This window comes from Orcinus orca, chromosome 3 (genome assembly GCF_937001465.1).
Source record: "Orcinus orca chromosome 3, mOrcOrc1.1, whole genome shotgun sequence".
Classification (NCBI taxonomy): Eukaryota; Metazoa; Chordata; class Mammalia; order Artiodactyla; family Delphinidae; genus Orcinus; species Orcinus orca.
The window spans coordinates 91689811-91705003 of NC_064561.1; the positions used below are offsets into that span (position 1 = coordinate 91689811).

General features: G+C 38.2%; 1 protein-coding gene across 3 annotated transcripts in view; it reads right to left on the bottom strand.

The window, feature by feature from the left end:
* Positions 1–15193, bottom strand: part of KCNN2 (potassium calcium-activated channel subfamily N member 2) — a 181592-nt gene that overhangs the window by 32500 nt on the left and 133899 nt on the right. For all 3 annotated transcript variants that reach the window (XM_004267462.4, XM_049707490.1, XM_033423786.2), the window contains exon 4: positions 12781–12922. In XM_004267462.4, the coding sequence (XP_004267510.4) occupies positions 12781–12922 (142 nt within the window). The remainder of the gene's footprint in view (positions 1–12780; positions 12923–15193) is intronic.

The window sequence follows — 15193 nt, forward strand, 5'->3', positions numbered from 1 at the left end:
GCCCTCCATAGCTGTGAATTCAATCAACCATGGATTGTGTAGTACTACAGAATTTACTACTGAAAAATATCTGCAATAAGTGGATCCAGGCAGTTCAAACTGGTGTTGTTCAAGGGTCAACTGTATTGTTGATAGGAGGGCAGAGGTCAGTTAAGACGTTCTCATCCTAAGGAAGAGGGGAGAAGGTGTGTGTGGGTTTTTGAGTTCAGTGATAAAACCTGGGTTTAGGAACCCCAACTCTCCTTTAGAGTCATTTGCTTGTTTAGCTCCTTCTTGTGTGCTCTGGTGGCTGGAAAGAGGAAGTGGTACATAAGACGGGTCATTAACAATGAGTCATCCTCAGGTTTAAATCTCCTTATTAGCAATGGTGCCAATGTGAGCGCACGCGTTTCAGAGACGGGAAGGGCAGCTCTGCCAATTCAAAGTGCTGATAGTTTAGAAAATGTAGGTGGAATTGTAGAGACAATATGAGTCGAATACTAGAAGGTCACAACAACTTTCAGCTATATTTGCCTGTACCTGGAACAAAGCAGCTGTCTTATTTCTTAAGAAATTTTCTTGGGGAGAAGTGAAGGTCTGCTTAGGGCAATGGTGGGGAATTTAGCTTTAGGACTGAAAAGGCCCATCATCCCCTCCAGCTGCTCTGCACAAAACAGAAATTATGCTAAGAATTTAAAGATACGCTCTCTTCAATGAGGCTTTATTTGATGAGATTCAATGAACATGCCAGAAAGTACCAAAAAACAAAAAGTAAGGTAAAAACCTCTTCAAGGTTATTATTTGATAGTAAACACCTCATATCAAATTGTACAAGACGTATAAAAGATCCTGGGATTTTTTTTTTTTCCTTATTCACACATGCAACACCAGGGAATGTCTCTAGTCTAGTTTTTCAGGGCTCCTACTTCTACTGGCAGGGTAAAAGTAATCCTTAAATGCAAAGACAGGAAGTAGCAGGAATATAATCATACTTTAGGTTTAGCCTTCTTTAATACCAGTCATTCTCTTACTATAAGCTCTGGCTAATTTATGGCTCTCTTTTGGAATATCTTCTGATTGAATTAACACGGTAGTGTTACTACCCTTCAGGGTGAAAACTACTGAACTCTGACAGTTGACTGAGATGCCATGTGACCTTAAATCAAGACTCTTTGATACCTGGTAAATTTGACGATGACAATTATGAAGTGTTCTTATCCTAATGTGGTGTAAAAAAGTGATTGCTGTTTTATTTTTGCTCCCTGAATAAAATTTTAAAAATTAACTGGTGTGATTTTTAAATTATTACAAAGTGGAAAACCTTTATGCATTGCTTTTGTTTATACAGAATTACTGATGGGATGGAAGAAGCTTAAATTGGTCATATCTGAAGTCACCTCACTTTTGTTGAGGAATACATAGTGGACTTGTTGAAATCTAGGGTTTACAGGTCACTATCAGTAGAGGACCACTTATCAGATAATAACCAGTATCCCTAGGACTGTGCAGATATTACTCCATATTTAAAAATAATTTATGCCAAAAAATGCAGTCATCCATACTCTAAATAGTTAAAGGGCCAACAGGAGATGTCATAATTTTACAAAAGTAGAGAAGCAAAAATTAAAAATGAATGATTTTCATTTTAATATAAGACTAGAGATACTCTTACCAGTGAGGCTGTATTCTACTCTTGAAACAAACATATATACCCATAGGTAAGGAAAAATGATAGCATTCAGCTTGTGTTGTATCTTTTTTTTTTTTTGTGGTACGCGGGCCTCTCACTGTTGTGGCCTCTCCCGTTGTGGAGCACCGGCTCCGGCCGCGCAGGCTCAGCGGCCATGGCTCACGGGCCCAGCCGCTCCGTGGCATGTGGGATCTTCCCGGACCGGGGCACGAACCCGTGTCCCCTGCATCGGCAGGTGGGCTCTCAACCACTGCGCCACCAGGGAAGCCCTTGTGTTGTATCTTTATGTACAGATATAAAATGGTAGATAGGGTAACTTTTTAAATGCTAAGCAAATCAATTACTTTATTATAAAGTTGGAGATACTGAGAAACTAGCTGGTACTGACAAAAAACTAAGGCACCATGATGTAACACTGTTATTTGCCTGCCTTCAACCAAAAGGATAAAGCCATTTAAACTTCATCCCAGAGTTTATCATGACATCCAAAACAATAAATCCTCAGCACCTCCTCAAAAAGTGGAAGGACAGGGGATCGGAATCAAGATGGTGGAGTAGTAGGACATGGAACTCATCTCTTCCCACAAATACATCAAGAATACATGTACAAATGGAACATTTCTCACAGAACACCTACTGAACACTAGCAGAACACCTCAAACATCTGAAAGGACAAGAAAGATCTCCAAGTAATGGGGTAGGACGAAAGGGGCTGTGCAATTTAGGAAGCAGAGCTGAAATCTTTGCCCACGGCTGTGCAAACCGCAGATTCACACCTCCGCAGCTGGCTTTGTAAATGCAGTGCCTGTGGAACATCTGAACGGACAACTGGTGCTCCCACGGCTGGGACGGGTCTGGCCTTAGCAGCTGTGGGCTTTGTGGGCACGTACACATGGGGGCTGGGCTGGGCCAGGGTCTTAGATGCCTCCCTAGCTCCCACAGTGGGTCCAGGTGTGTGACGACTGCAGTCCTGGGACCTGACTTCAGCGGACCTGTGCTGGTGGCTTTGTGGAAAACAAAGACTGAGAAGCACCAGGGCTGATAGTCAGCATACCCATGGTTACAGAGGGGCCAAGGGCAGTGCTAACAACGGTGTGCTTTGTGAGCCTGCTCAATGGATGAAAGTGACATAGCAGAGTACGCTCACAGGTGAACAGGCCCAGTGGAGGAATACTCGGTGGCTTCTCTCCCCGTGGGAGCACTCCAATCCCGCCTACCTCACCCTGCATATCAGAAATGCAGCTCAGAAATGGAGCTGGGGGCTTCTACTCCAACAACTAGGGAGCAGACTCTGCCCTGGACAGGTCAGTGACAGCCACAGAGCAAAGAGGAGGCCCTGCTCAATATCCAGTGCAGGCTCTGGTCACCACAACGTCAGTCACACCTCCTATCAAGGGGATAACGGCCAGAGTACACTCAGGAAAGAGGTGGCAGTCATCCATACTAAAAACGGCCTTCACACCGAAAAATATTAATGAGTTGACATGCAGGCTACACAGGGACGTTCCCACATAAAAATAGTCCTCCAAGACCACAGTAGATAATTGTTCTTCCTAAACTCATAGAGCAACAGAAATATAAGTAAAATAAAAGCAGAGAAACCACTCCCAATTAAAAGGTCGAGATAATTCCCCTGAAAGAACAAACAATGAAACAGCTCTCTTCAGTCTAATAGTAATCGAGTTCGAAAAGGAGATAATGAAAAATCTGAAGGAATTAAGAAAGGCTATTGACAGAAATGCAGATTACTGTAAAAAGGAACTAGAAACTACAAGGAGGAGCCAAGAAAAATTAGAGAATTCATTTGAAGAAACAAAAGCTGAACTAAAGGCTATGAATAGCAGAATGCATAACGCAGAAGAACAAATTAGTGATCTAGAAGATAGAATAATGGAAATCACCCAATCAGGACAGCAGACAGAAACCCAAATGAAAACAGAAAGAAAGCAGTATAGGAGACCTATGGGATAACATAAAGCATGCCAATCTACACATAATAGAGATCCCAGAAAGAGAATAGAGAATTGAAAATGTATTTGAAGAAATTATGGCTGAAAACTTCCCAAAACTAAAGAAGGAAACAGATATCCAGATACAGGAAGCACAGAGGGTCCTGAACAAGATAAATCCAAATAGACCTACACCAAGACATATTATAATAAAAATGGCAAAAGTTAAAGAGGATTCTAAAGGCAGCAAGAGAAAAACAAATAATTAATTGCAAGGTAACCCCCCATAAGGCTATTAGCGGATTTCTCTACAAAAATGATGCAGGCCAGAAGGGAGTAACAAGATATATTCAAAGTCCTAAAAGGGAAAAATCTGCAACCTAGGATACTCTACCCAGCAAGATTATCATTTAGAATAGACAGAGAAATAAAGAATTTTTTAGACAAGTAAAAACTAAAAGAAGGGCTTCCCTGGTGGCGCAGTGGTTGAGAGTCTGCCTGCCGATGCAGGGGACACGGGTTCGTGCCCCGGTCCGGGAAGATCCCACATGCCGCGGAGCGGCTGGGCCCGTGAGCCATGGCCGCTGAGCCTGTGCGTCCCGGGCCTGTGCTCCGCAGGGGGGGAGGCCACAGCAGTGAGAGGCCCGCGTACAGCAAAAAAAAAAAAAAAAAAAAAAACTAAAAGAATACAGCAATACTAAACCTACCCTAAAGAAAATATGGAAAGGTCTTCTCTAAATAGAAAAGTAGCAAGAATCTGTAGAAAAGAGAAAATCACAATTGGAAAGTAAATCATTTAAATAAGACAGTACACAGATAAAAAAATCAAAAAAATTCTGTGAAAGCAATAACCACAATGAACAGAAAAAGGATGAAAATGAAGATCCAAAATAGGACATCAAAATCATAAAATGTGGGGGAAAAGAATAAGAAAATGTAGATTTTTTTTTTCTAGAATGTGTTTGAGGCTATATGACTACCAGTATAATGCAAGTAGATATAGGAAGGGGTTATCATACTTAACAAACACAGCAACCACAAATCAAAAACATACAATAGAGTCACAAAAACCAAAAAGAAGAGAACATAAGCATAATACAAAAGAAAATCATTAAACTACAAAAGGAAAAACAAAAAGAAAAAGAAAGGGACAAAGAAGAAATACAAAATCAATGGAAAAACAAGGTTAAAATGGCAATAAATACATATCTATCAATAATTACCTTAAATGTCAATGGACTAAATGCTCCAATCAAAAGACACAGAGTGGTAGACTGGATAAAAAAACAAGATCCTACAATATGCTGCCTACAAGAGACACACTTTAGGGCAAAGCACAGATAAATTAAAAGTGAGGGGATGGAAAAAGATATTTCATGCAAATGGAAAGGACAAGAAAGTGGGGGGGAGCACAATGCTTATATCAGACAAAATAGACTTCAAAACAAAGGCTATAAAGAAAGATAAAGAAGGACACTATATAATGATAAAAAGATCAATACAAGGAGAGAATATTACACTTGTCAATATATATGCACCCAATATACGTACACTCGAATACATAAAACAAATACTAACAGACATAAAGGGAGAAATTGACAGGAATACAATAATAGCAGGAGACTTTAACACTCCACTCACATCAAAAGATAGATCTTCAACAGAGAAAGTCAATAAGGCAACAGAGATCTTAAATGATACAACATAACAGTTAGACTTAATTAGGACATTACATCCAAAAAAAGCAGAATACACATTCTTTACAAGTGCACATGGAACATTCTCTAGGATTGACCACATACTTGGGCACAAAACAAGCCTCAGCAAATTGAAGAGTACAGAAATGACTTCAAGCATCTTTTCTGACGATAATGGCATGAAACTAGAAATCAACCACAGAAAAGAAACGAGAAAAAAAAACAATTACATGGAGACTAAACAACATGCTACTCTAAAACCAATGGGTCAATGATGAAATCAAAGAAGAAATTAAAAAATACCTTGAGGCAAATGACAATGAAAACACAACCATACAAAATCCATGGCATGCAGCAAAGGCAGTTCTTAGAGGGAAGTTCATAGTAATACAGGCCTTCCTTAAGAAACAAGAAAAATCTCAAACAATCTAACCCGTCTAAAAGAATTATAAAATGAATGATAAACAAAACCTAAAGTCAGCAGAAGGAAGGAGATAATAAAGATCAGCGAAGAAGTAAATAAAACAGAGATTTAAAAACAATAGAAGAAATTAATAAAACCAAGAGCTCGTTCTTTGAAACGGTAAGAAAATTTACAAACCTCTGGCTAGGCTCACCATGAAGAAAGAGAGATGACCCAAATAAATAAATAAAATAAGAAATCAAAGAGGAGAAATCACAACAGATACAGTAGAAATACAAAAAAAATGAGAATACTATGAACAATTATATGCCAACAAATTTGACAACTTCAAAAAAATGAACAACTTTCTAGAAACATACAGCCCACCAAAACTGAATCAAGAAGAAATAGATAACTTGAACAGACCAATCACTAGAAATGAAATCGAATTAGTAATTAAAAAACTCACTACAAACAAAAGTTCAGGACCAGATGGTTTCACTGGGAAATTCTACCAAACATACAAAGAAAAACTTATACTGATTCCTCTCAAACTCTTCCAAAAGACTGAAGATGAAGGAATACTCCCAAAGACATTCTATGAAGCCACGATCACCCTGACACCAAAACCAGACAAAAACACTAATAACAAAGAAAATTACAGGCCAATATCTTTGATGAATATAGATGCAACAATTCTGAACAAAATATTAGCAAAGTGAATCCAACAGCACATAAGAAATGTTATACACCACGACCAAGTGGGATTCATCCCAGGTTCACAAGGATGGTTCAACACACACAAATCGATCAATGTGATACACCACATCAACAAAAGAAAAGACAAAAACCACATGATCATCTCAACAAATGCAGAAAAAAACATTTGATAAAATTCAGCATCTATTCATGATAAAAACCCTTATGAAAGTGGGTATAGAGGGAACATATCTCAACATAAAAGTTATTTATGACAAACCCACAGGCAGTATAATACACAATGGTGAAAAGATGAAAGCCTTCCTGCTAAAATCTGTAACAAGACAAGGATACCCACTCTCACCACTTCTCTTCAACACTGTAGTGGAAGTCCTAGCCACAGCAATCAGACAAGAAAAAGAAATAAAAGTTATTCAGTTTCGTAGGGAAGAGGTAAAATTGTCATTATGCAGATAACATGATAATATCTATAGAAAACCCTGAAGACTCCACACAAAAACTACTAAAACTGATAAACTAATTCAGCAAGGTAGCAGGATACAACATTAACATACAGAAATTGGTTGTATTTCTTTACACTAATAATGAAATATAAGAAAGGGAATGCAAACTAGCAATCCCTTTTAAAACTGCACCAAAAAAAAATACTTAGGAATAAATCTCACCAAGGACATGAAAGACTTATATGCTGAGAACTAACAGCATTAATACAGGAAATTAAAGATGATTCAAAGAAATGGAAAGCTATCCCATGCTCTTGGATTGAAAGAATTAATACTATTAAAATGAGCATACTACCCAAAGCAATCTACAGATTCAATGTGATCCCTATTAAATTACCCATGACATTTTTCACAGAAATAGAGCAAATAATTCTAAAATTAATATGGAACCATAAAAGACCCAGAATTGCCAAAGCAATCCCAAGGAAAAAGAACAAAGCTGGAAGCATAAACCTCCCAGACTTAAGATGAAACTACAAGGCTATAGTAATCAAAACAGCAAGGTATTGGCACAGAAACAGACATACAGATAAATGGAACATAATAGAGAGCCCAGAAATAAACCTGCACACCTATAAGTGATTACTCTTCAACAAAGGAGGCAAGAATATACAATGGAGAAAAGACAGTCTCTTCAGCAAGTGGTGTTGTGAAAGTTGGACAGCCCCATGTAAATCAATGAAGTTAGGACTCACGCTCACACCGTACACAAAAATAAACTCAAAATGGCTCAAAGACCTAAAATATAAGACAAGATACCATAAAACTCCTAGAAGAGAACATAGGCAAAACATTCTCTGACATAAATTGTACCAATGTTTTCTTGGGTCAGCCTTCCAAGGCAAAAGACATAAAAACAAAAATAAGCAAATGGACCTAATCAAACTTACAAGCCATTGCACAGCAAAGGAAACTATAAACAAAATGAAAAAACCTACGAAATGGGAGAAAATATTTGAAAATGATGTCACCAACAAGGGCTTAATCTCCAAAAAAAACCAAACAACCCAATCAAAAAATGGGCAGAAGACCTAAATAGACATTTCTCCAAAGAAGACATACAGATGGCCAATAGGCACATGAAAAAGATGCTCAACATCACTAATTATTAGAGAAATGCAAATCAAAGCTACAATGAGGTACCACCTCACACCGGTCAGAATGGCCATTATTAAAAAGTCTACAAATAACAAATGCTGCAGAGGGTTTGGAGAAAAGGGAACCCTCCTACATTGTTGGTGGGAATGTAAGTTGGTGCAGCCACTATAGAAAACAGTATGGAAGTTCCTCAGAAAACTAAAAGTAGAGTTGCCATATGATCCAGCAATCCCACTCCTGGGCATATAACCAGACAAAACTATAATTCAAAAAGATACAAGTACCCCTAGGTTCATAGCAGCACTATTTACAATAGCAAAGACATGGAAACAACCTAAATGTCCATCAACAGATGAATGGATAAAGAAGATGTGGTGTGTATATATATATATATATATATATATATATATATATATATATATAAAATACACACACACACACACACACACACACACACACAATGGAATACTACTAAGCCATAAAGAAGAATGAAATAATGCCATTTGCAGCAACATGGATGGACCTAGAGATTATCATACCAAGCAAAGTGAGTCAGAAAGAAAAAGACAAGTACCATATGATATCACATGTGGAATCTAAGATACTACACAAATCAACATATCTATAAAACAAAAACCGACTCACAGACATAGAGAACGAACTTTTGGTTGCCAAGGCGGGTGGGATAGGGGAGGGAAGAATTGGGAGTTTGGGATTAGTAGAGGCAAACTATTATATATAGGATCGGTAAACAACAAGATTCTACTGTATAACATAGGGAACTATACTATATTCAATATCCTGTGACAAACCATAAAGGAAAAAGAATATGAAAAAGAATATATATTATGTATAACTGAGTCACTGTGCTGTACAGAAGAAATTAATACAACGTTGTAAAACAACTATATTTCAATAACATTTTTTAAAAAAGAGGAAGGATAGAAGAATAAGGAAAAAGTAAGTAATTGCAACCATAATAGTTTTCTCTTGAAGGGTAATGAGGGACCTTGTCTATTAGGCAATCCTATGATCTTAGGTTTTTAAAATAATACCCAGGGGAAAGGAAGAGATCTTTGTCTCTTAAGCTCTAATATTAGTTAGGTCTTGGTAAAAGAAAAATTTCTACTTGACTTGTTTGATCTATCACAATGGAATTCTTGTTCAGGCATTTCAGTATATGAAGTCCACTTGTTTTAGTATTTTCATAATCATCTATGTATAGCATTGTAAACACAACCTAAAACTCATTTAAAAAGCTTTGCATGATTGTCTTGGATTTACAATTTACATTTCAGGCAAGGAGAAGTTATTTTTTGATAAGACCATTTGTTTCTCTCTTAGAAATATTCTGGAAAACTCTCTCTCCTCATGGTTTAACTATATTTCTGCCAAGACCGTGGCTGAAATGTCCTAAATCTTAATGTCCTTGGCTCCCAAAAATATAACTCATGACATAAATTAAGCTATTTAAAAATTTTAAATTACATTTTGAGTTTTTACCAATGAAATGTGAACATCTAAGATGATCCTATGAAATAATTCATTAGCTTTATGAAGAAATAATGCAGTGCTAATTTCTTTATGTCTACATTTTTGAAATAGGAAAGCTTTGTAGGTATTAGCATTCAGATCAACTGTATTTTACTTCAAAGTGAAAAAAAAACACATAAAGGTATAAATTCTATCAAAATTTCCTAAACACAAGAACAAGAAAATTGAAATATAAAAGAACACAAAGAATCATAGTACTTCAGAGACAATACACAAGATGATTCAGGGATGACCCTGTGCTCTCCCAGGAGTATTGTGAATTGCATTTCTTTTTCACAATTTATTAAAGGCCAGAGAGATGACTCATGAGAAATGTGACAATATGTATTTTACCTAAACATGCATTGCAAAAGTCCCGGGGAGAATAGGCTGGAAAAAGAAAGAAAAAAAAAAGGAAAAAGAAAAAAAAAAGCCTGAAATTTTTTTAAAAAGTCATATCTAGCTTAGACAATCCCAAAGTAACAAACTGGTATTTAAACTTCCTGATATCAAACGCAAAAAAAAAAAAAAAAAGTTGTCTCACAAAGAGAAACACAGTTCATCTAAAGGAAACTAACCTTTTCTATAGACTCTGAAAAAAATTTATGTCTTAGGAAACTATATTTGTCAGCCACTCTGTAATAATTTCTAGGTAACTGCAATACATAGGCTCTTCATCCCCAGGAAATTTACATGGGATATAACCAATTCCCAGAAGCTCACCCCCAGAAGACTGCTCTGTGGCCTGACTCTGTGGGAATTTATTTGGCCGATGGATAGAGACAATGCAACTCTACACAGTATTTCAATTAGGCTAGTCAAAGAGCACTCAATTTCTCTATATGCAAGTAAACAATTTTTGATTGGGTCAATTAAGAAATGTCTGTTCCTGAAGAGGGAGATGGAATGGAGCTCCTCAGCTTAAGGACAGAGGGACTGTTTTCACCATGAGCTTAGAGGACAGCAGTGAAGTCACTGTAAATTTCACTGCATATAACATTTTTGTGTCCATATAGATTAAAAGTGGCTTATAAAATATTTTCTAAAAATAAACTAGGATCACCAGTGACATCTAAGCAAGGAAGTAGTTCAATGAACTAAATATAAAATTTGTGCCATCAGATGAGATTTTGCAGGAGCTGTTCTTGAGACATTAGGGACAGAGAAAAAAATCAAGGAAAGATAAAAGTATTATAAGATCCAGGCAAGGTTAACCTCAAACTTGGCTCTGATCCGTGGCAAATGAAGAGGTTTGCATAAACCCTGAGTCATACCTGATTCAAGAATAAAAGGGAGGTATCTTGCCAAAAAGCAAAACCAAGGAAATTGTTTCTAAGAAGCATAAGGGGAAAGACTCTGCAATTACCAGTTCTGTGTTTATAAATAGCATCATTCATGTCCCTTGTGGGCTTGTTATGGGCCCTCCAAAAATACATCCATGCAAATTTTATTTCCCAAAGCATTATACTATATAATAAAATGCTATCTTTTGAGGAAAAAGGAAGTGATCCAAGAGTAAACATAAAGGACCATACCAATTTTAATGAAAAAAAATCACTAAAATTCACAAAACTGTACTTTTCTTTTACAAGCAAACAATGTTACATTATGACCCCAAATTATATTTTCCACGAATGGTCATCTTGTTACTACTGTAACCTTAAAATTAGCCCCCAGGTTTTATTTTCACATCTAGCTATTCAGTGCTACTAAGTGGGAGAAGAATGTTCCCACTCTATGTATGTCATGGGCACTCAGTCCTTCCAGCTAGTTCTGACTCTTGGAACAATCTTCCTAGGCAGCTGCTACAAGGGTACACGCTGCCCTGGCTACCATTCAAAGGCCCTCGCATGGGGAGCCTGTTCCTCTCCTGCCAACTTGTGGGTGGACACAATGAAGGCGTTGGGCAGAGATGCCTAACTTCAGACATTCTGGGAATTTCCTGACTAAGGAGCTTCCAGTACTAGTTCACATCCTTCTGTAGGCAGGAACCAAACAAGTATCAGGATAATGCTCTTTGCTGTAATCCAATGATAAAAAGAAGATAAGAACCTAGGTCACTAAAAGTGGTGCATCTGGCTTAGACATTTCAAAGTTCACACCACATAATAATAAATTTCAGACAATTTGCTAGCCTTTCATTTTCAGACATCTAAAACAAACGGTACACACCAACCCTGGCCACATCATAGTGTGTAAGGGGCAAGGAACATGTCTGAGCCTGCTAGGTGCCCCAGAAGAGTGACACATCACCACAGGCAGCAAACCTCACTCAAGAGATCCCCAAAATCTGGCCTCCCACCCCCAGCCTCATGCCACTTTTCCTCTTTACTCTGTACACTCCTGGCCTGGTGGCCTTACATCAACGTACCAAGCTCCTCCTTGCCTCACTCTCTTCAAATAAACTATTTCCTCTTCCTGGAATGCCCTTCCTTCCCCCCACTTTGCCTGGCTACCTACCCTTCCCACCTCGGTTTAAAAGTCAACTTTCCAGGAATTTATTTCTCTTAGTAGATCCCATTCTTCTCCCTCAGTCCCCCCGAATCTGATCAGAAATCTTACTTCCTCACATACTTGTCACAAATGTAAATAACAATGATTTGTTAATTATTTTAAAAAGTAGGCATTCCCCTGTAAGCTCCATGAAGGCAGGACAGAGACAGTTCATCCCTTTCCTGCTATATTCTCAGTTGCTAGGCCAGCGCCATAATCGGCACTCAACAAGTATTTGTTAAAATGATAAATATTATCTAATTATATAATTGGAAAAAAAATGTAATTCTTCAACCGTTCAACACATTGCAAGATAGTTATTACGGTCCACATTTTACAGATGAGAGAAGTACATTTCAGAGAAGAGGATTTCACTCAAGTTCACATGGCTAATAGGAAATGGCAGAACTCAGACTTAAACAAAGAACTTCTGACCTTGAAGCTGAAGCTCTAAGATCAGATTTGCTCATCAAATTAGCACATAGCCCACAAAGAGCATTCTAGCAGCACTCTGTCCTCAATGGAGCTTCACAATGAAGAGAATTAGGATGAGAACTGTTGGTGTTCTCTCTGAACAGAGAACTGATTTATTTATGCTGCCTTCCTAATGTTTGGAAATTGAAGTAGCATACTATGACTTATGCACATGGATGGAATGGTCTAAAGTACTTTCTTGAGTGTTCATCAAAGAGACAGAAAGTGAAAAGACACTTACCATAATTCCAGTGAGCAAACAGACTCCTTTCCCACAGTATGTGTTAGGTACCATGTCACCATAACCAATGGAGAGAAAAGTTATTGATATCAACCACATTGCTCCAAGGAAGTTGCTAGTAACATCCTGTTGATCATGGTACCTGAAAAATAGCAAACAAAGCCAGTCCTTCATAATTAATCTAGAGTAGGGCTTCCAAGGGCAGTTTGATTCAATACAGTGAATTTACTAATAGCGTCTATAAAATGCTCTATTTAGAGGTTTTCAAAGCTCATTATTATAAGTAAAATTGGAGTTCTACCTAAGCAATCTGAAAGACATCAGAATTTCTCAACTTTAAAAATAATCTGAAAGAGAAACTGTAAAATATGAAAATTGCTTTTCTCACTGGTTTAAGTTGATTAACGCACATTTATCTTTGAATCCTGCTTTGGCCTTGCTCACATCTCATCCTTCCTTGATGCCCACTGATGTGCCCAACTTGTGGAACAATATGCAGTGCCCCGATCTCCCTCCTCACCTTTGTACCAAAAGGAGCCACGGTGTTCCCTTTGCTACCTTTCTTTCTTATTGGGCCAACTCCTAGTCATCTTTCAAAATAAGTTCAGGTGGGAGCCTCTTCTATCTACGCTCCTCCCAGCCCATTTCTGGGGCTCCCTCAGTATCCCATATATTCCTCCATCACAGGACTACATTGTAACTGTCTACCTGGAGGTCCTGTACTAGCCATCCTCCTTGAAGATGGGAAATGTACCTTTGATTGCATAATCCATGCCCAGAACTGGAGCTTAATATAAGTTATTACCTCACCAGATACACACAAAGAGTTTATAGTCAAAAAGAGGGAGAGGGATGCAGTTTATCCTCATTATTCTATGAGGTGTCAAATTTTTCTAATGAGAAGAAGGATTTTTATATCAGAAACAGATATAAAATTTTGCTTGAATTATCAATGTTAAACAGTAACCCTGGCCCATCGTGGGGCACTATTATCCACCATGCATACAACTGTGAGGCCATGCAAGTTGTTACTTTAGAGAAACTTGCCCTGGATGCATGCTCTGTGTAGTCATGGGGCAGAGTAGCCCTCCTCCATGGCAGTCACACCCCAGACTCTCTCTGGTCACTAGAGACATTCCTTGCTCTTCATCCAACTTCTGTAAGGACCACCCTTTCTTCCCAGCTCTCAGATACCACTGGGGATGGCTTTCCCTTCCTTATTTCTTGCTCTCCAAAGCATGCTGATAATCCCCTAGCTTGCACTCACTCAGTCCTGCCTTTCAGCTCGACGATATGTCTGTGTAGCCAGAGCTGTGGAGGCAAGGAGGCTGCCCCATGACCCGAGCCCCAGGATTGATCCCATATACAACCTACATTGGGCCAGTGCATTCTCTCCCTCTTTTTTTTTCTGTTCTTCATATCATTCCAAGGCTTCTGCATCTATAGCCCAAAGTGCAGGAAGTTTATAGAGTATAAGCTTTCCTCTGCAGTATCATACCTCTGAAGGGGAGACTGTGCATCTTGCCTCCGTCTTTGGATACAGAAAGGCCTATGCTTAACACTTTGGTACCTTTGTTTTCTAACAAGGAAGAGAGAACTAAGAAATGGTATTTTTTGCTACTTTGGTCTAGGGAAAGAGAAACCTCTGCCTGGAGTGAGTGGAACCCCAGAGTAAGGAAGAGTGACGGCATCACCGTATCTTCAAAAAGAAAATGGAAGGGCACGCACACAGGCAGCCAGCCCTGCTGAGGGGCATCCTGTGATTCTCTGGTGATGGGAGGGCAGCAATCTCCACCATTCTACCCCAGGGAACTGCCACTATGACTTAGATGCAGAGTCCCCTCTTCTCAGGATGGCTGGGTGGAGAGGCTGTCATTGCCAAAAGGAAGGTCAAGATGTACTCATATTACTCAGCCTTAAAAAAAGAATGAAATAATGCCATTTTCAGCAACATGGATGGACCCAGAGATTCTCATACTAAGTGAAGTAAGTCAGACAGAGGAAGACAAATATCATCTGATATCACTTATATGTGGAATCTAAGAAAATGATACAAATGAACTTATTTACAAAAAAACCAGACATAGAAAACAAATTTATGGTTAACAAAGGGGAGGGGTAAATTAAGAGTTTGGGATTAACAGATATACACTAATATACATAAAATAAATAAACAACAAGGACCTATTGTATACTACAGGGTACTATATTCAATATCTTGTAATAACCTATAATGGAAAAGAATCTGAAAAAGAATCTAGATATGTGTATATATATATATGAAAAGAATATATATCTATCTGAATCACTTCACTGTACACCTGAAACTAACACAACATTGTAAATCAACTATAATTTAAAAACAAGATCAATTCCTAGCTTTTAAGGAAGCCAGATGAGTGCATTTCCTCTG